A 24,617-nucleotide genomic window follows, 5' to 3' on the forward strand; every position below is an offset into this window, starting at 1 on the left:
GTGCACTATCTTTTTAATTTCCATGTTCCCTCCTACCTGTGGCTGGGGGCAGTGGATATTCACAGTTGAGTGCAAATAGTCGCACGGCTATTCACAGTTGAGTGCAAATAGTAGAAAATAAAATGGAAAAAAAAAATAAACATCCTAGCCAGGAATCAAACCCTGGGCCACTCTGTTCATGGGCTGGAGCATTACCTCTGAGCTATAAGACTTTCTGATGCACCACCTTGACAAAGGTCCCATATGTGGACCGAAACATTGGTTTTGTGTTTATTTTTTCAATACACTTGTTTGTTCAATTCGAGAGAGAGAGAGAGAGAGTAAAACAGTACATTTAATCAATAAAAAATAGGACAAGGGGATTAAGGACACTCACAAAAGTACAAGATAAAAAGGCAGTTTGTGATATAATCAAAACCAGCAAGGCAACACCGTCCTGGAACACATCAGTTGTTCGATAGTCCCTCCGGTTCACCTCCAGCAGTTTTTGGACGATTGGAAACAGTGTCTCTTTGCATAAATGCGATTCAGAGTTTTTTCAGCCTCAGATCAGCTCCATGCGCTCTCCGGCCGTAAAGCGCACACTGCGTGATGACGTAGTGTCGTGGTAGTGTGCCCTGACGCATTTGAAAAAGTCACTGTCGTGACAAAACGCGTCTCTCTCTCTCTCTCTCTCTCTCTCTCTCTCTCTCTCTCTCTCTCTCTCTCTCTCTCTCTCTCTCTCTCTCTCTCTCTCGTTGCGATAGTGCAGAATAAATTAGTTCTTCAGTATTCGGTGATACCTTTTTTATTGGACTAACAATTTATGTCATAGGACAAGCTTTCGAGAGTTATCCTCTCTTCTTCAGGTCAAGCAATACTGATATACAAAGGGTTCAATGGCTAAAACAGTGTAGAGAGAGGAAAAAAAAAACAACAGATATTTACTGTAGATAAGGTAGGGTATTAAGTGTTTGAAGCCAGGGCACAGTGTCAAAGAAAGGTGGGGTGGGGGGGGGGGGGGGAGAGAAAGTGTGGATAAGAATAGAAGCAAGCAGGATAATTACAAGCAATTTTAATAGGGTGTGAGAAAACCCATGTCCGCATTAAGTCCTTCTTGGATCCCTACTAGAGATGTCAGAGCTCTTATCCATTCCGAGTTCAAATGTTTTCCGTTCTTGGGTGCTTTTAAACATTCCATTGAGGATTTTGATTTTTTAGATCATTTATGGAATGATAGATCATTCCATAAATGATCTAAAAAATCAAAATCCTCAATGGAATGTTTAAAAGCACCCAAGAACGGAAAACATTTGAACTCGGAATGATAAGACTCTGACACCAAAACCAAAGGACTTAATGCGGACATGGGTTTTCTCACACCCTATCAAAATTGCTTGTAATTATCCTGCTTGCTTCTATTCTTATCCACACTTTCTCTCCCCCCCCCAGTATCCCTCCCCCCCCCCCGCAGTATCCCTCCCCCCCAGTATCCCTCCCCACCTTTCCTTGACACTGTCCCCTGGCTTCAAACACTTAACACCCTACCTTATCTACAGTAAATGTTTTTTTATTTTTTCCCCTCCACACTGTTTTAGCCATTGAACCCTTTGTATATCAGTATTGCTTGACCAGGAGAGGATAACTCTCGAAAGCTTGTCCTATGACATAAATTGTTAGTCCAATAAAAGAGGTATCACCGAATACTGAAGAACTCATTTATTCTGCACTATATATATATATATAGCCCCCTTTCCCCGTGTCTAAGGGAGCTACATGTGCTGGGTACCTGTCTGGCGTACAGGAGGCCCGATCCTCCGCCACTGGGAGCCTGGGGTGATTGCGTGCTTTGGTACACAGCGCCTCCACCTGGGAGGGATCCTGGCGCTGCAGGATAACCCCTTACAGGAACAATACAGGCAGTAAATAAAGGCACACACACACACAGACACAGGTATAACCAATTATATTTACTGACACAGATAACCGTATGACACAATAAACACAAGGCCTCACATGCAATACACACACAATATATTTACACCCTGGTGAGATCCCCCAAAGCACTGAGGTGCCCTGGGCACCTAACCACCCGGTGTCCGCACAGCCAAGCCCACCCAGTGTTTGGAGTAGCGCTACCCACTGTGTATATGGCCGTTGGTGCATATGGTACTTGCCCTGGTCTAAGGCCAGACCAGATCAAACTGTAGAGGAGTGATCCGTCGGACCACAGAGTGATCCCACAACGCAGGTTAATATGATGCCCTGGTTAATAAGATGTCCCTGGTTAATATGATGTCCCTGGTTAATAAGATGTCCCTGGTTAATATGATGTCCCTGGTTAATAAGATGTCCCTGGTTAATAAGATGTCCCTGGTTAATATAATGTCCCTGGTTAATAAGATGTCCCTGGTTAATATGATGTCCCTGATTAATAAGATGTCCCTGGTTAATATGATGTCCCTGGTTAATATGATGCCCTGATTAATATGATGTTCCTGGTTAATATGATGTTCCTGGTTAATATGATGTCCCTGGTTAATATGATGCCCTGGTTAATATGATGCCCTGGTTAATATGATGCCTGGTTAATAAGATGTCCCTGGTTAATAAGATGTCCCTGGTTAATATGATGTCCCTGGTTAATAAGATGTCCCTGGTTAATAAGATGTCCCTGGTTAATATGATGTCCCTGATTAATAAGATGTCCCTGGTTAATATGATGTCCCTGATTAATAAGATGTCCCTGGTTAATAAGATGTCACTGGTTAATAAGATGTCCCTGGTTAATAAGATGCCCCTGGTTAATATGATGTCCCTGGTTAATAAGATGTCCCTGGTTAATATGATGTCCCTGGTTAATAAGATGTCCCTGGTTAATAAGATGTCCCTGGTTAATATAATGTCCCTGGTTAATAAGATGTCCCTGGTTAATATGATGTCCCTGATTAATAAGATGTCCCTGGTTAATATGATGTCCCTGGTTAATATGATGCCCTGGTTAATAAGATGTCCCTGGTTAATATGATGTTCCTGGTTAATATGATGTCCCTGGTTAATATGATGCCTGGTTAATAAGATGTCCCTGGTTAATAAGATGTCCCTGGTTAATATGATGCCCTGGTTAATAAGATGTCCCTGGTTAATATGATGTTCCTGGTTAATATGATGTCCCTGGTTAATATGATGCCCTGGTTAATATGATGCCCTGGTTAATGTGATGTCCCTGCTTAATATGATGCCCTGGTTAATAAGATGTCCCTGGTTAATATGATGTTCCTGGTTAATATGATGTCCCTGGTTAATATGATGCCTGGTTAATAAGATGTCCCTGGTTAATAAGATGTCCCTGGTTAATATGATGCCCTGGTTAATAAGATGTCCCTGGTTAATATGATGTTCCTGGTTAATATGATGTCCCTGGTTAATATGATGCCCTGGTTAATATGATGCCCTGGTTAATGTGATGTCCCTGCTTAATATGATGCCCTGGTTAATAAGATGTCCCTGGTTAATATGATGTTCCTGGTTAATATGATGCCCTGGTTAATATGATGTCCCTGGTTAATATGATGCCCTGGTTAATAAGATGTCCCTGGTTAATATGATGTTCCTGGTTAATATGATGTCCCTGGTTAATATGATGCCCTGGTTAATATGATGCCCTGGTTAATGTGATGTCCCTGCTTAATATGATGCCCTGGTTAATAAGATGTCCCTGGTTAATATGATGCCTGGTTAATAAGATGTCCCTGGTTAATATGATGTCCCTGGTTAATAAGATGTCCCTGGTTAATAAGATGTCCCTGGTTAATATGATGTCCCTGATTAATAAGATGTCCCTGGTTAATATGATGTCCCTGATTAATAAGATGTCCCTGGTTAATAAGATGTCCCTGGTTAATATGATGTCCCTGATTAATAAGATGTCCCTGGTTAATAAGATGTCCCTGGTTAATAAGATGTCCCTGGTTAATATGATGTCCCTGGTTAATAAGATGTCCCTGGTTAATATGATGTCCCTGGTTAATATGATGCCCTGGTTAATAAGATGTCCCTGGTTAATATGATGTCCCTGGTTAATATGATGCCCTGGTTAATAAGATGTCCCTGGTTAATATGATGTCCCTGGTTAATAAGATGTCCCTGGTTAATATGATGTCCCTGGTTAATATGATGCCCTGGTTAATAAGATGTCCCTGGTTAATATGATGTCCCTGGTTAATATGATGCCCTGGTTAATAAGATGTCCCTGGTTAATAAGATGTCCCTGGTTAATAAGATGTCCCTGGTTAATATAATGTCCCTGGTTAATAAGATGTCCCTGGTTAATATGATGTCCCTGATTAATAAGATGTCCCTGGTTAATATGATGCCCTGGTTAATAAGATGTCCCTGGTTAATATGATGTTCCTGGTTAATATGATGTCCCTGGTTAATATGATGCCTGGTTAATAAGATGTCCCTGGTTAATAAGATGTCCCTGGTTAATATGATGTCCCTGGTTAATAAGATGTCCCTGGTTAATAAGATGTCCCTGGTTAATATGATGTCCCTGATTAATAAGATGTCCCTGGTTAATATGATGTCCCTGGTTAATAAGATGTCCCTGTTTAATGATGTCCCTGGTTAATATGATGTCCCTGGTTAATATGATGCCCTGGTTAATATGATGTCCCTGGTTAATATGATGTCCCTGGTTAATATGATTCCCTGGTTAATATGATTAATATGATTCCCTGCTTAATATTATGCCTTGGTTAATAAGATGTCCCTGGTTAATATGATGTTCCTGGTTAATAAGATGTTCCTGGTTAATAAGATGTCCCTGGTTAATATGATGTTCCTGGTTAATAAGATGTCCCTGGTTAAAATGATGTTCCTGCTTAATATGATGGCCCTGGTAGTTGTCAGTGGCCACAAAGTGATACCCCGTGGTTACTATCACACGGTATAGGGTTTGTATTGGGGTGAATGGAAGTAGCGTCGCACGTCGCACGTCGCACGTCGCACGTCGCACGTCGCACGTCGCACGTCGCACGTCGCACGTCGCACGTCGCACGTCGCACGTCGCACGTCGCACGTCGCACACTGAAGGGGTGTCTCTACCTGATGATGCAGGCCAAATATTACGTGGGCGTGGCTTATGGTTGACCTGGCCGGAGTAGTGACGTGTTGAAGGGGTGTGGCTTTACGGGAACTTGTGAGCTCCTTTTGTCTTTACGTGTACACCGTTTCCGCTTCCGGGGCTCTCAGGGTGTGACCTCCCGGAAGTGATTGTTGCTGCCGTCGCCAGGGAGAGGAGCCGAGGCCGCAGGCAGTGAGGGCGGCCGGGTGAGTGAGGGCGGCCGGGTGAGTGAGGGCGGCCGGGTGAGTGAGGGAGGCCGGGTGTGTGAGGGCGAGGGACCGGACACCGGAGAGATAAAGAGGGGGGAGCGCCTTGGGTACATATTAGATACAAAAACACCGAATATATACAAATATATACTCACATACATAACATTTTATATAGGGGCCCAAACGTGTATGCATACATATATATATATATATATATATAATATATATATATATATATATATATATATATATAAAAACAGGCACCAGCACACTCCTTTAATAAAACGTGTTGATAATGGTCCCGAGGGGACCGGAACGTATATCCTAAATAAATACAATATTATTCTTATTAGAGGAGTTTAGCTTGTTAGCTGGTTTCTGTTCTGATATCTACAATGCAGGTGGACTGAGCACATCACCTGAGTAAGCTGTAGATGTGTGTGTGTGTGTGTGTGTTTATATATATATATATATAATCTCCCACGGTATAGGGGTTGTATTGGGGTGAATGGAAGCAGCGTCACATGTCACAGATGGGGTGTCGATATCCAATAAAGGATATCACTTGTGAGCACATTCACATGTCACATGGGACTAGCAAAGCAAGTACAAACCACTCACAGACATGTTTCAACCTTGATGGGTATCATCAGTGTGAGGTTGGTTTATACTTGCTTTGAAATATTTCTAGGCTGGGTAGGTTTAACATATCACATTTTAAGTTATGGTGGGTGAAGTCCCATGCTGTGCTTAAAAGCTGTGTGAACGGCAATGCATCAGCTTAAATGGGCTCCATGTAAATGGATATTCCAGGCAAAAGGTGACACATTATGTGCTCATTTGCATGTCATTTCTAGGAATCCCATGCTGCAGTGCGAGCACTGTATGGTTGAAAGGCAGGGTTGCAGACCTGTCTAAGACATGTGAATGTGCTCACAAGTGATATTCTATATTGGCTATATGCTAACGGTGGAGGTTTGTTGTTGCCTTTTTCACCCACCATAACTTAAAATGTGATGTATGTATGTACCTATGTACATCCACATGCACACACCAACAGGGTACTCTGGTAAATAGGGACAGTTGTCTAGCTGTGATAGTTGTGGTGTAAAGGAGATTACTCACAGGACTTGCTTGAAGTGAATTCATTTTTTATCACTACATACATGTTTGTCCACTAGGGGACCGAGGCAGCAATGTGTGTTATTAATATATGAATTAACTTTAAGCAAGTTTGTGTGTGTGTATGTGTATGTATGTGTATATATATATATATATATATATATATATATATATATATATATATATATATATATATATATATATATATACATATATATACACATATATATATATATATATATATATATATATATATATATATATATATATATACACACATATATATATATATATACACATATATATATATATATATACACATATATATATATATATATATATATATATATATATATATATATATATATATATATACACACATATACACAAGCATTGAAACGTACAACATAAACAATACAAAACAATGTAGTGGTGAAATAAAGTGACACTACAACTTGTTATACAATTATTTATCTCTATGGTGCAGCTGACTGTCTGAGGTCCCTCACTAAATCCCCAAAAGGGGGGGGGGTGAAATTGTGACCTCAGTGCTACCTACCAGTGAGAGAAAACAAAAATACTGTGATCAGTCTGTGTGATGTTGTGCTATGTGAAAAATGAGTCCACAGATTTTCTTGTTGGGTTCAAAAACAGTATCTGATAAGAACTGTTGGAAATGTAGATATATGAAGCTCTTAATCAAATCTTCTGATGGAAAACGTTCTAAAGTCAAAACATGGTGAACTTTTATTTTTTTTAGAACTTTATCCATCAGAAAATATGACCAAAAGCTTAATCTATCTACATATCCAACATTTTGTATCAGATTGCTTTTGAACCCAAGAAGAAAATCTATGGATTCATTTTTCACACACAGGTGCATAGCACATCACACTGCATTTGTTTGTATTTTTTTCCCCACTGGTAGGGCAGAGGTCACAATGTGAACATTTTTCACCCCTTTGAGGATTTACTGTGGGACTTTACAGTCAGCTGCACCATAGAGAGAAAAACAATTGTATATCAAGTTATATTGTCACTTTAAGCACTTTATTTCGCTACTATATTGTTTTGAATTGAGCTACATATATCTACGTACCCACCAGCTCTTATCAGAGATTGTTTTTGAACCTGTGAAGAAAATCTCGGTACTCATTTTCCACACATAGTTGCACAACATAAGAGACTGATCCCACTGAATGATTTCACTGGGAGCGCTTGGGTCTCAATTTAAACGTATATCTATATATCACTCTGCAGACTTTGAAATACTCTGGTGCTGAAACTGCCTCGAAACACAGGTTGCGGATACATCATAGCAGAAATAGGCAGGTACACCAAATAAAAACAATGGCATTTATTTAGATGTTTTGGCTGCCAATGCCTTTCTCAAGAAGAAAACCTTTTTATAACTGTTGCACCCCTAGTGAGCGAGAACAGACACAAAAAAAGTGTTTGTGTGTGTCATATCTATCACCCATGTAAAACACAACAACGCATAGTAACAAGCAAAAGAAAAACAAATTTGGGATTGGCTTATAAAAGAGATACTTGTATGAAAGACTTGAAACAGAAAACAAGTATCCAGCCATGTAATACATAATGGTAGAATGGCACTAGAAGAAAATAAATGTAAGCACTGTAAACAACCAAGGTAATGTGATTAACCGCCAATATACAGCGCAGTAACTTGGAATACGTATACATTGGTAAACTTAGTCCAAACTGTTGGCAAAAAGAGCCAGAAGGCAAAAAAGATGTCAATGTGCGTTAAGGAAGTACTGTGCTACAGTGGCTATTGTACATGCAAAGGGTATCCTGTGCAGGGAGCACAAGTAGACCGAAGTAGCCAACAAAATCATCTCCATTGTCACTTGAAATCCAGGGGGCAAAGATCATGCTCAATGAGGTCGGTCAATTGAAACGTGGTATAATGTAGCAAACTGCTAGATATATTTCACCAATCCATTACAGACATAGAGATAAGATCAATGCCAATCCTGTTTCTATAGGAGACATAACTACTACTGTGCCAGTGACCTTTATCTCTGTACTGGATTGGCTAGATGTGTTTGTGTGTGTGTGTCTCTCTATACCTCTATACCTCGCTCTCTCGCATTAGAACAAGCACTACTTCATGTTATACTTTGCTGTTTAGTAACATGGGGGGTTCGGGGGATAATCCACATCTAACTGATTTAACCTTTGACTAGGCAGTTTGCCACATTGTACCAAGTCACAATTGACAGACCTCATTACAAAAGGACACAATTATATGTACTTGCTCTAAGTAACATTAAAATAAACATCGATCATTACACAGTGACATGGGTTTGTACGAATACTGTGACACATGCATCGTTGCATAAAGGAACACCACTATGCAGGTACAACACATTCATAGATACATTGGGCTTGCAAACCACTATACAGCACATCATTATTCAGAAACACATTACATAGCATATGTATCTCCACATGCACTGATATTACACAGGGTATCTCTACATGCCATTATGGTATCACTTGGGGATCTTGGGTATTAAATGACAAATGATGGCATATTAAGAGAAACCCAGATGAAACTTTAGCACAAGTTTTTAAACAAAAGCAGATATAGGACAGCACAAGAGAAAACAGGTGTCTTTACATAGCATGTGATTCACACATGCCGTGTGTTTATGCAGTTGAGATTGTGGGTGCATTTTCCTGACTTTCCTTCATTTAAGTATCAGAAACAAGTGCTTTGGAGTAATTGTGTTGGTGAATATTGGAGCTGAAATAACTTGGCAATGTTAGTTAGTTGCACCTACACAATTACTGTGAGCGCTTCACAGATTTTTGAATCCCTATTGAACAAGTGACTTGTCTTAGAGTAGGTACAGCACTATCTAAAAATGACTGCATGTTGGGGGAGGGAGAAGTAGTCCGTAGAAACTAGATACCCTGGAGCAATTGACGTCTCTCTCTTTTAGAAAGGGAAACAAAATCTTTGCTGTAAACTTTACCATAGTTATCAAAACAACAATGCCGCCAGGTGTTCTGCACTACAAGACCAGGCTTCATTAAATACATTCAATAAATGAAATGTGAGCAGTAGATTGTGTCTGTAAAGCCAATGTTCCTTACTGTTTCTTTCATCAATTGCCTTTTCTTTTCTCAACCCAACCACATGTTTCACTGTCCAATCTCCCAGCTGCATTCTTTTTCCAGGAAATAATAGGAAGTCTTTTTTTGGTTCATATGAAGAGGTCCTCATTGCAAATTTTTTGAAAGTCTATAATCCATATCACTGCACCTATGGAATGCCACATTGTAATGTCATTTAATTGTAACCACTTAAAGCAGCAGTCTGTCCTGATCGCCATTACTTCCTTACCCTTTCCAATTCTATTTCATTTTTAAATCTGATGATTTGTTCAACAGATGTATCCAGGTGGTTATAATGGGGCCTTCCCCAGAGCCTTGTGCTGTCTGAAGTTACCATGATAGAGAATATGCTATGGGGTCAAGATACATTAGATGTGTTAACTTTTATATGGTGCTTGAGGAGGTTGTTGATTTGAAGCACTAAATCACATGCTAGATGTTTCTAATATTTTTTCACACTATTGTATGAGTTTTTGGAGGCCTCTGGAGCAGCATTGTCACTGTTTGCAGTCTGGCCCTCGCCTGGGTTACGGGCATATTTACCTTGCATGAACCAGTATTTTTAGAACATTTCTATTCCTGTAATAGGAAGCTGCCAGTGAGCCATTACTCGTGGCCATCGTGGAAGGGAAGTTTTTTCTTCTTAACTAATGCGATATTGAGATTTTCCAATGGTATGAACACCCTAGTCCTTTAGGAGGCAACCTTTTTCGAACGTTACCTGCCACTCCAATAAATATGTTAAATGAAAAGGCTGGTCAACAGACCTCCATGAAAGCGGTTTATACAACAGCAGCTGGTAACCAGAGATATGACTAGGTCCCCCTCAAACGAGCCAAAGGATTGCATAAACCTCTTATAGGGTAACATGCAAAATATACATCATTACATTAAAAAAGTGCATATATATTTTTTCCTGTATAAATAATTTATATGGATTATACATTAAAGAAGCAAATCTATGTAAAGTGTTTCTCTGGGACAGCTAAATTCAGTCATAAATTTACTAGTTCTGTTAATCTGTTTGACTAATTATCGACTATAGAGACATAGTATATGGCTCGGCACCCCAAACCCACCTTAGCAAACTTGACACCCTCTACAATTCAATATGCCGTTTTGTTCTCCAATGCAACTACAACACACATCACTGCGAAATGCTCAAAGAACTAGATTGGTCATCACTTGAGTCTAGGCGCAAAGTCCACCTTTCCGGTCTTGCCTTCAAATACTTTCTGGGCAAGCTCACCACCTATCCGAACAAGCTCCTCACCCCTACCACATGCAGCACTTATCACCTGAGATCTGACTCCAAAAGACTGTTCATGGTCCCAAAGCTCAACAAAGTATCCGGACGTTCCTCCTTCTCTTACCGTGCACCCCAAAACTGGAACAACTTTCCGGAGACTCTCACATCCACCACCAGTTTAAGTTCTTGCGAAACTAAGGCTTTGGTCCGCTGCCGGCCGCGGGACACCAGCTGCTTGCCTCCGTTCTGGTTGTCCCTGCTGGCTCCTTCCGGCGTGGCTGACTGGGTGCTGTGACGCTTCAGCCAGCCGGAGCTACAAGGACCTTGTGATTTCGGCGAGTGCCGCGACACGTGGCATGCAAGGGAACCAATCACGGATTGAATCCCAGCAGCCAATCCGATTTTCCCCCTTGCTCTGTGTATTTGTGTGTGAGAGTGGAGGGGAGCAGGGAAGGAGCTGCGGGAGAGAAGCTGCGTGCGTGCGTGTGTGTGTGTCGGACGGACCCTCCGCTCAAACCGCTCCCGCTCCCTACAGACCGCAGGTAGCGGTCACTTGCCTCTTAGCGTGCCGCCTGTCTGCAGTGCAGACGCGCTGACTGAGGCTGCGTCCATATATCCGGGCTGTGCTGAAAAGCGTTGTAATGCGGCAGGTATAAGCGTATAGGGATCCATGTTAGAATGGACAAGAAGCAAAAGGTGACACTGTGTCCATTTGCATGTCATTTCCCAGAATCCCTAGCTGCAGTGGAACCACTGTATGCCAAGATACTGGTGAAAAGCAGGGTTGCAGACCTGTCTATATGTGAATGTGCTCACAAGTGATCTTTTTATGTGCTATACGGTGGAGGGTTTTTATCACTTTTTTTTTGACCCACAATAACTTATTTGTAATAAAGATAATAAGAATCTTGAAATCTTGTATTTACCATTTGAAAAGTGAATTAAAAATATAAAATTGTGACCTTTAACATTAGAAAAATATTTTAAAAGATCTCTAGCTTCTGGTGTTGTGTAACCTTTACACTGCAGTGGGCCCCGGGAAGAGCTTTGTTTTATCCTCCTGGGCACTTAATATTTTAAACGCTTCGCTCTATTGTCTCTATTCTAAAAATAAAAAAGGCTTAGGAAAGGGCATGAAGAAATCTTAATTTAAAAAGAAAAATTGACCACTGGTGCCTTATTAATGTTCTTGGTTCACTTTTACCATACGTTACTGTCCCATTAGTGCCTCTCCGTTGCATCCTTTGTCTTATTCACACTGCTTGTCCCCTGTGATACGTTTCTTGGCTGTTTTTTGTGGGCAATAATTGTGGCAGAAGGAAGTTCCTAATCTAGCTAGTTTAGGGTTGCCAGACATCCCATATATATGTATTTGGGATTGTCCCTTATTTCAGTGACTTGTCCAGGAAAGGTCTGTCGAGGCGCGTAATTGTCCCGTATTTTATTGCACTGATGAGAAATGTCTGAGCTTACAATTACTATCATTAAGTCATAAACATAATTGATTTGTACTTGACTTACCTTTACTGATGTTGCCTTACTAAAATTTTAAACATATTATAATAATAATATATTCTTGTATAGCGCTCCTAGTTTTACATAGCGCTTTGGAGATATTTTGCGGGCACAGGTCCCTGCCCCGTGGAGCTTACAATCTGTTTTTTTGGTGCCTGAGGCACAGGAAGATAAAGTGACTTGCCCAAGGTCACAAGGAGCCGACACCGGATTCCCCTGCTTCAAACTCGTGCCAATCAGTGTCTCTACTCACTGAGCCGCTCCTAAAGTTAGGACACTACCTTGTCATCTCATAATACCATGACACCCCGCTATAAGCGTTACTTTTTGTCCCACAGCTATGTGTTAGTTCAGTGCGCGGCTTTCCCCTCCCTGTCAAGCGCCGAGATTATAAAAACAAAGAACATAGCCGTAAAACGGCAGACACCATTCAGCTCAAGCATTTGCAAACCATTCATCACTTATCACGTCACACTTTTATACTAGATTTCACTGTCCTGTATTATAAACGTGTGTGTGTGTGTGTGTGTTGATCTCCTCTTCTCCTTCTACCACATGCCCTCTTAACCCCATTCCCTCCCATCTCCTAAAACCTCTTGCTCCTACTATAATCCCTACGCTAACACACATTTTTAATGACTCCCTCTACTCTGGTACCTTTCCATCCTCCTTCAAGCATGCAACCGTTATACCATTACTCAAAAACAGCAAGCTTGACCCTACCTGCCTTTCTAAGGCTAAGGCCACGCTCCCAGAGTCAGCGCACCCGCACTGCAGACAGGCGGTGCGCTGACATACACAGACCGCGATATGCGGTCTGTAGGGAGCCGGAGCGGGAGGTGGGCGGGAGTGGGAGGCTTGACAGGGAGGGGGGCGTGGCTTGAGCGGAGGGACCCGCTACTCTCCCCCCCCCCTCCCTCCACGGACTCGGGCTGGAGCTGGAGCTGCTGAGGGTAACTTTAAACACACACACACATGCAGGCACTCCTACACACACACACACAGGCAGGCAGGCACTCACGCACTCATACACACACACGCGCGCACACACAGGCAGGCACTCACGCACTCATACACACACACACGCGCGCACACACAGGCAGGCACTCACGCACTCATACACACACACACACACACAGACAGAGGCAGGCACTCGGGCACACACATACACACACAGACAGGCACGCACGCACTCAGACACACACACAGACAGGCACTCACCTGCTTTCACTCCACACTCCTCCCCGCTCCCCGAAGCCTCTCCTCCTCCCGAAGCCTCCCCTCCCCATTGGCTCACAGCCACACCACGTGACGCGTCAACGCCAGGAAACACCATTCTCTTGTGTCTCCTAGCGGCTGACGCGCCACAGCGTGTAGTCAGCTGTGCCGCCAGGGGGGACCGGGACCAGCTCGCGAGGATTCCCCTGCTGGTGGGGAACTCGCGACATGGCCGCCCGCGCCAACGAGCGCAGCGGGACCGAGGCCTAAGGCCTCGGTCCCGCTGCGATCGGTGGCGCGGGCGGCCACACACGAGTTCCCCACCAGCAGGGGAATCCTGCTGAGCCGGTCCCGGTCCCCCCTGGCGGCACAGCTGACTACACGCTGTGGCGCGTCAGCCGCTAGGAGACACAAGAGAATGGTGTTTCCTAGCGTTGACGCGTCACGTGGTGTGGCTGTGAGCCAATTGGGAGGGGAGGCTTCGGGAGGAGGAGAGGCTTCGTGGAGCGGGGAGGAGTGTGGAGTGAAAGCAGTGTGCGTGCCTGTGTGCCTGTGTGTGTGTGTGTTGCTTTACTTACCTTCAATCAGCAACCCGAGCCGTAGAGGGAGGGGGGGGAGAGTAGCGGTCCCTCCTCTCAAGCCATGCCCCCCCCTCCCGCTCAAGCATGCCACTCCCGCCCACCTCCCGCTCCTGCTCCCTACAGACCGCATATCGCGGTCTGTGTATGTCAGCGCCCCGCCTCTCTGCAGTGCGGGCGCGCTGACTCTGGGAGCGGGGCCTTAGCCTAACTATCGACCTGCCTCCCTCCTGCCTTTTGCCTCCAAACACCTTGAACGTTTTGTATTCTCTCGCTTGATCCATTTTCTCAACACCTATTCACTCCCTTTTTGTATCTAAACACTCTCCTGCCTTAAACCCTTCTCACTGACTGCCCCGCACCTCTGGAATGCCCTTCCCTTCAATATCCCACTAGCACCCTCTCTATCCACCATTAAAACACACCTGCTTAAGGCAGCATATGGGTAGCTCGATGGCTGATAATTAACACCTCTTACATTAACCTTGGCCCCTTGCAGACACACTTACCAAAATGCCCTCCTACTGTCTCTGTACGTTCTTCCTACCATTTAGACTGTAAGCTCTTCGGAGCAGGGACTCCTTTTCCTAAATGTTACTTTTAAGTCTGAAGCTTTTAAGTGCTTTCCTTTTGTGTTATATCTTATTATGTGTTATTTATATCTTATTGTTTATATGATTGTAACTATTACTGCTGTGAAGAGCTATGCACATTAATGGCACTATACAAATACATGGGTGGTGGTGATGTGTGTGGTGGTGGTGGTGATGTGTGTGGTGGTGGTGGTGATGTGTGTGGTGGTGGTGATGTGTGTGGTGGTGTGTGCCCAGAGTACAGAGATGTTTTTTTTTTTGTTTGTTTTTTATCAAGGTATTTTACTAATAACCTCCATTTTTCTTTTCCAGGATCTTGTACTACTATTCGTTCACAAGGAAGAACTTTAGGCAACAAAGATGGGTATGTGCCTATCCAAAGGAGTTGGCTTCCTGTAATTCATAGTTTGTGCCACTACAAAAGTGTATTTTTACTTTGTTTTTAATTTAATGTACAGCCTCAAACTTTCCCAAGTGACACAAGCACTTTTAGCTGAGTCGGAAGATAAAATGATCTCGTGTATGAATGTTAAAACTGTTACAAGGAATACTTGCGCTTTATTCCTGCAAGTGACTTGCAAAGATTGTTTAACATACATTTTCAGGAGCCGGTGGTGGCTGCATGAAATACTGATGTTGGGAGCAGTTCTTCAAACACAAATCCTGTAAATCATTTAGTTTATTGCCATTCCTAGAATCCCTGTGTACTTTATTCTTTAAACATAGTATTGGAAGAGACTTAAAAAAAACAAAAAAAAAAACAGCCGTCCAATATAAACTCAACCATGTGATGTATGGGCTATTTTGATTGTTACGAGTCCTAAAAAAGTAAAGGATTAATTCCGTGTGGGTTTTTTTTATTTTTATTTTATGGATAAAAGTATGTGTTTTAGACAAGACGTGAACATTACCAAAAAATTAATTTCGCTGCCTTGGCAAGGTTTTAAATGAAGGCTATTCATGCATCATTTTAGACATTGGCTCAAAATCACAAACTGTTCCTCAATCAGCAACCCTTTCTCTTTCCTCCACTGCAGCTTCCTTCCTCCCCTCAACAGAAGTCACTCATTTTTTATTTAGTTTTGCTTAGCAACTGCTTGGTATTCTCTCACCCGACATGCAGTCCCATAGACTTGTGACAGTCTGTCTCAAGTTAGAACAAGTGCACAGATCTAGATGTAACCATGAGACAGAGTTGTTTTCAGCTTAGTGTAATGTGAAGAAACCCACATTTTAACAGGCATTTTTTTCTCTCTTGATAAAATGGATATTATGCCTGATGAGCAGTTCTGACTTTGTGTTTTATTGTAGATGGTGAAGAGAAGACCTATGGTGGCTGTGAGGGCCCCGATGCTATGTATGTAAAACTGATTTCATCAGATGGGCATGAATTTATTGTTAAAAGGGAACACGCTCTAACATCAGGAACAATAAAAGCTATGTTGAGTGGTCCAGGTATGTAAAAACCCTATAATACTTGTTACAATCATGTTCTCATTTTCGTGCGCTAGTGCAGCAATACAATGCAGGCTAAAGCGTTCACTGCTAGAGGGGGCTTCAATTAAATGGCAAATGAATACGTTGCTGCCACCTGTAACAGTGAAGTGTTATGTTAAGGAATTCAAGCAATTCAATTTGAAGGGTAATCCAAAGCATTTAAGTATATGGGGATTTTCCTCTGAAAGCAGCCCGGACTACCTCTTTGGTTTATATAGGATAATGCCCTCAGTCTGGAGGCCTCTCTTTATCTAGAGTTCCACCTTAAACCTGATTTTTAAATGCTTCAAACGTTTGGTTATCGTTTTTCATTTTCAACCTCCAGATTTAGGAATGATCAAACATGATAATGCACTTAGATTACATATAAACATCGTTTTGTTTGCTTGGTTATCCTTTAGACGTGGCCTATATGTGGTGTTCTTGTAAGGGATGGTTGAAAATGCCAGTCTCTGAGGTTATTGAAAGCATATGAGGTCTGACCACTTTTGTGTACAGCACTATATATGGGTTTTTCAGAATTATTTTAGCTGCAACATTTGCTCCAACCAGCAAAACAATAACAAATTAAAGGCACAAATATATATTTTTTTAAATTGGCTTTTCCCCACACCAAACATATTTTAAAGGAAATATTTGGTGTAGACATTAAGTGGGGGTTTCAGTCAATTGAACTAGATGAAATGGAGAGAAATCTGGTGATGGTGCATGGAAGGAAAAATACACGGGAGAGAAGCATCATTGTCAGCGGCTATGAAACACAAATTTAAATACTTAAAAAAAAAAAGTATAAGTGGTTTAAGGATTACAAACGTGACATTCAGGGGAATCCTTTAAGATTCCACACGTTGAGTTTTTTTTTGTGTGTGTGTGTGTGTGTGTGTGTGTACAAAGGATATATAATACCTGTCATTTTATTCACGTTATTGCCATGTAAGCTCCAAAGGAGGTTTCATTCTCATCACTTCCTAATGTCATTTACAGGCCAATTTGCAGAAAATGAAACCAATGAAGTGAATTTCCGAGAGATTCCCTCCCATGTTCTTTCCAAAGTCTGCATGTATTTTACCTATAAAGTTCGTTACACAAACAGCTCCACAGAAATTCCTGAATTCCCCATTGCACCCGAGATCGCACTGGAACTCCTGATGGCTGCAAACTTCCTAGACTGTTAAATAAAGTAAATTATGCAGAATGAGTATGTTAAATGTTTTCTTTTGTATTTAAAAGCCTTGGTTCGGTTACTTTTGTTTCTTCCAAATAGCATGTTTGTTTCCTTTTTCTGAGCAATGTATAGTATATGGCAGTACAGAGTATCCACACCTACCTTTGGCAAAGCAAGCCCTTAATTAAGCTTTGCTTCTTGGCTAAACCCTTTTTCCACAAACAGTCCTTAATAAACCGATGACAATTTGATGTAGACTTGATGCTTTCTTTCTTTGCTCGCTGATGTATGGGAGATTGGATTTAGCTTCAGCTCGTGTAAGGAGAATTTAAAGAAGCCACCCACGGCGTTTTTAAGCAGCGGGTCTCTGGAGCTGAGCCCCGTTAATATCCGCTCCGGGGACACACTGCTTCCAGAGATGCATGCGAATTAGGTGCCGGCAGCAGTTCTCCTCGGCAAGCAGTGTTCACAATGTCTTCTGTTCAGCTATTTGCCAGCCTGTGGGCCAATAGGAGGCCGTGACGTCATCGGTGCGGCTTGCTATTGGCCCATGTGACACGGGTGCTTCAAACCTGAATGCCCTGCTCGCTGAGACAGAGCTGCTACCGGCACCAAGTCCGGAGGCAAGTATCTCTGGAAATAGGGAGTCCCCAGAGCTGAAATTAACAGGGTTCAGCGCTAGAAACCCCCTGCTTAAAAAAAAAAGGGGGGGGGGGTTCGCCAGCTTGGATCGCTCCCATTCCTTTTTTTTTTTATATTATAATTGTCCCTATTCACGCCACGTTGGAAGACGTAAGCTTGGTGCATAGCTACCTCTGGCAGAAAAGGGGTATTTGAATTGAAATTTAGAAACTGTAAAATCGGTTTAACAGTCCCCTCGCATGACATTTGGCTTGCAGATTCATAAATTTGCATAATGTTAGAATATAGATGATACTGATATGAGGTGTGTATAGACTAAAAATATGAATAAAATACAGAAGTATTTGCCACTGCAGAAATTAAATATAAACTCGAGGGGACTGCAATATTGGGCAAATAAAGGTGCAAATGATCTATAGTCACCGACCATAAAATAGTTGTAAATTGAATAAGGAAATATAACATTAAATAGGATAAATCCCAAGAAAATTGCTCATTTGTATATTGCCAACCATAATCTCTGCGCTGTGCAGTTTTACACTGATGTTCATACAGTTGAGGGAAGATGTGGTTTTTTTTAAATTTTTTTAAACATTTAAACGTTTTCCATCTGCACCACACTGATAGAACACGTGCGCTCCTGACCATAATCCTATATTATATAGGATGTGGGGACGGGGCAGATATATTCAATACAAGCAGCTCCTTTTTTATTTTTGACGCAGACGTCACGTGAAAACAATTTGTTGCTTCAAAATTCTGCCTTGCGCTCGCGCTTCCTCGCGCGCACTATGGTCGACTTGATATAGGTCCTGTATTTTGTTCACGCCGTGTGCCGTCGCACGCACTATAATCACGGCCTAAGATTCACACTGAGGTACCCAGGTGAGAGTATAAATGCCATTTAGGAACTCCGGCATGCTCCAGTAGTAATAGCCATCGTGTGGTTAACGTCGACAAAGTCCAAAGACGCCCAATGCGCATTTCACCCAGAAAGTTTAATCAGGGATCCTACAATGACAAGATCTCAAGTTTGATCTCTGCCAAGGAGCTCAGGTTGTACTAATTGGTGTTAGTTGCGTCCCAGTACCATGCTTTTCATGAACCGGTAGTGACTTCAGGGTGTTCCACAGCCCACTGCACCAAGGCTGGTGTGAGTTGTGTTCCAATCATAAATTCCATGAGCCAGAAATTATATCTGGGGATTTCCTAGCCCACCGCACCTAAACCGGAAGTGACGTTAATTCGCAGAAATTGTGTCCTACAGGGCAGAGACTGTACCATAACCTTGTGGAATAAGAATGTGTGTATATAAGGTTAGTACAGGGTATACATTATAAGCCTAAGGAAAGAGCCACAGGTCTAGAAACGTCACCTTGTGAGTGTATATATGTGCCCAAACTGTTGTCTTGTCATTTTTTGATTCTGTAAGTACTTTTTCTGAATTCCTTGTGCGGGTTCCACATTAAAACAGCAGATAGTATACAGCTTTGAAATGCCTTTTGGTTTTCATGGTATTCTTTTATAAACTACCATACACTGTTGATGCTGAACCATTTTCTACTTTTGTATTGATTTTTTTATTTTATTTTTATGCCAAACAGTAGGGGCATAGGATCTGAGCACCTATCAAACCCAAGTGAAGTTTTTTTCCTATACATTTATTGGAAAGTGTTGCAAGTTCTTATATATATTTTTTTTCTCTGTACTAATTGTTTGAAATAGGTGAAAATATCTACCAGCTCTTTTGCTCTGGAGTTTTGAGTCCTGTTAGTCTAAGTCTCACGGAGCACGTAGAGGAGATAATTGTTTTTCCTTCAGATTGTGGTGACATGCTATCCAGAGAAGTGAATATTTTGGTCGCAAATAAGACTTGATTAATATCTCCAGCTCAGTTAATTATCTATTAATCAGCCACCCAGGATTGGAGATCAGCTACCAAGTGTCTACATTGCACGCGCCTCCCATATTTGTGACCATTAAATAAACTTATTCAGGCAGCATTACATTTTTTTATTAACTTTGTGAAAACACATGACTCTGGAACTCTGTCAATAAAATATTCAGTACAATGAAAATATACGTCTTGTAATTATTTATCTGTTAGCAAACACTGGTTTTCAACTTGCTGTTATACTAGAGCTGATTGCGAGAAGGGAAGTGCACGGTTGTCCAATTAGAACGGAAACTTAAGCTGTGCATATTACTACAACAAATGAAAATATCTCTTCAGTGCATTCACGTCGCAGACAGGTCTGCACCTCTACTTTTCACCATTATCTCCTAGCATGCATCTTCCACTGCAGCAAGGGATTCTGGGAAATGACACGCAGATGAGCATTTAGTGTCACCTTTTACTACATTTCCATTTTAACATGGACCCCCGCTATAGGGTGGCCATATTTTTCCTGGGACAAATTTTGCATATGTGCAAATGGCAAGAGTTCCATCTGCACGAACAGCTGGCAAGTGCCGACCACGCTATAGCGCATGTGCGATTGGCACTTGCCAGCCGCTCCTGCGCATGCGTGGCCAACAAGCCATTAGAAACCAGGACATTTTAAAAAAAGAAAAAAAGTTGGGACCCGTGACAAACAAAAAAACAGAAAATCTGGTCACCATACCCCTATAAGCATGTCGTATTACACAGCATTTGAGCACAGCCTGGGTTAATTAAGTACATAGCCAGGACAACTACTCACAGTGGATTCAACCTTTTGGGTCTCTTCAGTGTGAGGCTAGCTATATTGGTTTTGCAATGTAAAGTTGTAATAGAAGGATTTCCAAATAGAAAAAAGCGTAGCACAGCTGCAATAAAAATTAATTGTTTGGTTCTTACAGATACAAAGGGATCAAGGAGGTTACTTATGTGTTAATGCTATTATATTTTTATTAGTTATTAGGATATATCTAGTAGGTCACTTATGATATATGGGATTCATACTGGTAGGGAGTACTATTAGTCAGACAAGATATATTGTTTATACTATGTTCCTATATACAGGTTGTGTTCTGCTGTTTTTAATTTATATTATGTCAATTTGTATATATATTGCAAGACATTAAGTATGTATGTTAAATGTAGTTTTTGTCTCCTCACATATTCTCCGTTCCCCTCCCAGTGGTGTTCGGCGAGCGGCTTACTGGTTGAAGAAACCACCAATCAGATTTGTTTATGCCGTTTTTAGCGCCAATACAGCGACGCGTCATTACTGGCTGGGGGCGGAGACTATACTATATTAATCACAGACTAAGATAACGCGAACACACTTTGACAAAGCGCTATGCGCGAAACGCGTTAGTTTTTTCTACCTGTACTCCACGTTGTCCACCACGGAATAAAGGTGATTTTATCATAGATTTTTGGTGTTCTAGCCCCAATTTGTATTGCAGCTGTGCTTTTTTCTATTTGGAAATCCTTGTACTACACGTCAGGCGTGATGCACGCATTGGGATGGATTGCCTGTACACCGTGAGTATCCTCTTTTTCTCCGTTTATACTTAAGGAGATTGGACTGTTTATTTGGGTGCGGCGCTAGGGTGACCTTTCCTATTGGTTATAGAGGGCCATTTGCTCACAGTCATCCGGTCCTACATACACACCATAGGATTTTGCTTATTTGTCCCCATACATGAGCATCCAGTCAGAGGTACACAAAGAGGCTTATGAGATCTGTCTTCAAGCAAATTCGCATATCTTTCAAGTGGTATATATTGCATATTGGTCTTGTGGACTTTGAGCACTGATACTAGGGACTTGTTCCTGTTTCTTTGTGAAGTTGGAATAGGTTTCAACCACACCTTTTATATAAGTTATGGTGAGTAAAACCATAACTGGGGACAAAAACACTGCCTCAAACTACAGGCCAATCTCATTTCTCCCAATTCTATCCAAAGTCATGGAAAAATGTGTCCACTCCCAATTAAGCGATTTCCATACCAAGACAAATTTCCCTAGTCAATTCCAATCTGGGTTTCGTCCCAAACACTCCACCGTAACTACCCTGCTAAAAGTTTGCAATGAAATCCAGTGTGGAATGGAACGGGGACAACTCACTGGTGCAGTATTCCTAGATTTTGCAAAGGCTTTTGACACAGTTGATCATGCTAGCCTGCTCAACAAACTCCAGAGCTCTGGAATAGGGAAGCTTGCTTTAAACTGGTTTCAGTCCTACCTATCAGGAAGATCCCAACATGTGTCCATCTCAGGCTCTAACTCCAACCCCCTGGATATCACCTGTGGTGTCCCGCAAGACTCTGTTCTGGGGCCCCTACTCTTCTCAGTGTTCATTAATGATCTTCCCACAGCTTGTAAGAAAGCCTCAATACACATGTATGCAGACGACACAATCCTATATGCACACAGCCATAGCCTCTCTAACCTTAAACACATACTTCAGTCTGACTTTTTGAGACTCGAAAACTGGATTTCCCAAAACTGTTTTTAAACACTGACAAGACTGTAACAATGGTATTCGGGACCAAGACTAAATTTTTAAAGCTTCCAGTGACTGAGCTCCTGATTAGAACCAACGCTAACACCACCCTAACCCCTGTCACTAGTTTTAAATACCTGGGCTTATGGTTTGACTCCCACTTAACATTCGGGATGCACATTGATATCCTGACAACCAAGACCTATGCCAAACTAGGGGCACTTTACAGGAACAAATCCTCCCTAAGTCTCCTGGTCAGAAAGCGTATCGCACAGCAGATGCTAATGCCAATTATTGACTATGGAGACATAGTATACGGCTCGGCACCTCAAACCCACCTTAGCAAACTTGACACCCTCTACAATTCAATTTGTTGTTGTGTTCTCCAATGCAACTACAACACACATCACTACGATATGCTCAAAGAACTAGATTGGTCATCACTCGAGTCTAGGCGCAAAGTTCACCTTTCCTGTCTTGCCTTTAAATTCTTCATGGGCAAGCTACCCAGCTACCTGAACAAGCTCCTCACCCCTACCACATGCAGCACTTATCACCTGAGATCAGACTCCAAAAGACTGTTCATGGTCCCAAGGCTCAACAAAGTATCCGGACGTTCCTCCTCCTACCGTGCACCCCAAAACTGGAACAACCTACCAAAGACTCACATCCACCACCAGTTTAAGTTGTTTCAAATCTAAGGCTGTCTCACATTTTAATCTGGTCTGTAACTGTTTCATACGCCCATAATATATATTTTCTTTAACTGCACGCAATGTCTTGTATATAATGTATACCCTGTTCATTTATGTAACTGTATTTGTAACCATGTATTATTTGTTTTATTCTGTGCCCAGGACATACTTGAAAACGAGAGGTAACTCTCAATGTATTACTTCCTGGTAAAATATTTTATAAATAAATAAACAGTGACGAAAACCCTTCACCGTACAGTGTACAGCAAATAAAAATATCACTTGTGAGCACATTCACAAGTCTCAGGCAGGTCTGCAACCCTGCCTTTCACCATTATCTCAGCATGCAGTGCAGCAAATATATGTGCCAAAAACACATTCATTTTTTGTTTGGTGTGAAGTGGATTACATTGTACTAATAGTGGTTGAATCTACACATTACTTCAGACTGTGGCACACTATAATTGACAATAGTTCAAGGTATCTAGTTTTTATTTTATAGTAGTCAGCACAGCCAACCAGAAGAGTGCATTCACCACCCTTTGATGTGTTCTGCACCACTATTTAAAACAGAGCAAGACAGTGTGTGACTACATGCTAGTCATTTAGAGCAGGAGTGCTCACGTCCGCCCCCAATATGTCAGATTTTCAGGATATCCCAGCTTCAGCACAGGTCCCTCAATCAAAGGCTCCATAAAATATTGAGCCACCTGTGCTGAAGCTAGGTTAGCCTGAAAACCTCACTTGTTGGGGGGAGGGAGGAGCGTGAGTTGAGTTGAGCACCGCTGATCTAGAACTGCAGTTCTTAACCTGGGGTCTATGAACCCCTAGGGGATTCATAAGCTATATACACAGCAGGACACGGGTACCTACTTATTAAAGATGCACTCTAGTGAAAAAAAATGTAGTGTCAAGATAAAGTGCAAAAATATCTTTTATTGTGTTTAATGATAAAATAAGTAAATCAATCAGTGAATGTTTTAAATCAATTAAAACATGTTTAAATTTACCTACTGAAGGTGCACCTACTCCTACACCTAAGTGTCAAGGATTAAAGTGATTAACATACTTGTTAACTACGTCTAATTGGAGTAACTGGTCTTGAGCAGATTCTACCTCACTCTTTTTTTACATGTGATATACAGTATTGCGAGGAGTGAAAAGTATATTGGGCGTATACAGAATGACATGTACCGTATGTTTGGGTAAGGAGCCCCTTAACCGTGTGTCTTGAAAAAAATCAGTGATGCCAACCTAATTGATTTGCGCAATAATCATAAACTTCGTGTTGACTTGGAATCAATGGAACTGGATCGATTCTGTTCTAAACTAGGGGAGGAATATCCCATTCTGACCTCTGTGAGTTGGGCTTTTCTGTGCTTTTAAGAATAAAGACCAAAGCGAGGAACAACCTGAAAGTCAAACATGACATGCGTGTGAC

At 41.8% G+C, this 24,617-nt stretch overlaps 1 protein-coding gene across 5 annotated transcripts; it reads left to right on the forward strand.

The window, feature by feature from the left end:
• The first annotated feature begins 5,122 nt into the window (after nucleotides 1-5,122).
• ELOC (elongin C) lies at nucleotides 5,123-17,654 on the forward strand. Of its 5 annotated transcripts, XM_075583307.1 has the most exons (5): nucleotides 5,123-5,313; nucleotides 7,699-7,766; nucleotides 15,054-15,105; nucleotides 16,053-16,196; nucleotides 17,223-17,654. In XM_075583307.1, exons 3-5 carry the CDS (start codon nucleotides 15,102-15,104, stop codon nucleotides 17,411-17,413), a joined length of 339 nt encoding a protein of 112 aa, XP_075439422.1. In that variant the 5' UTR covers nucleotides 5,123-5,313; nucleotides 7,699-7,766; nucleotides 15,054-15,101; the 3' UTR covers nucleotides 17,414-17,654. The 5 variants fall into 5 exon arrangements, with proteins under 5 accessions (XP_075439422.1, XP_075439407.1, XP_075439401.1 ...); XM_075583292.1 differs by lacking the exon at nucleotides 7,699-7,766 and having other exon boundaries at nucleotides 5,124-5,349; XM_075583286.1 differs by lacking the exon at nucleotides 7,699-7,766 and having other exon boundaries at nucleotides 5,124-5,331.
• Nucleotides 17,655-24,617: the final 6,963 nt, after the last annotated feature.

Source organism: Ascaphus truei, chromosome 2 (assembly GCF_040206685.1).
Source record: "Ascaphus truei isolate aAscTru1 chromosome 2, aAscTru1.hap1, whole genome shotgun sequence".
Lineage (NCBI taxonomy): Eukaryota > Metazoa > Chordata > Amphibia > Anura > Ascaphidae > Ascaphus > Ascaphus truei.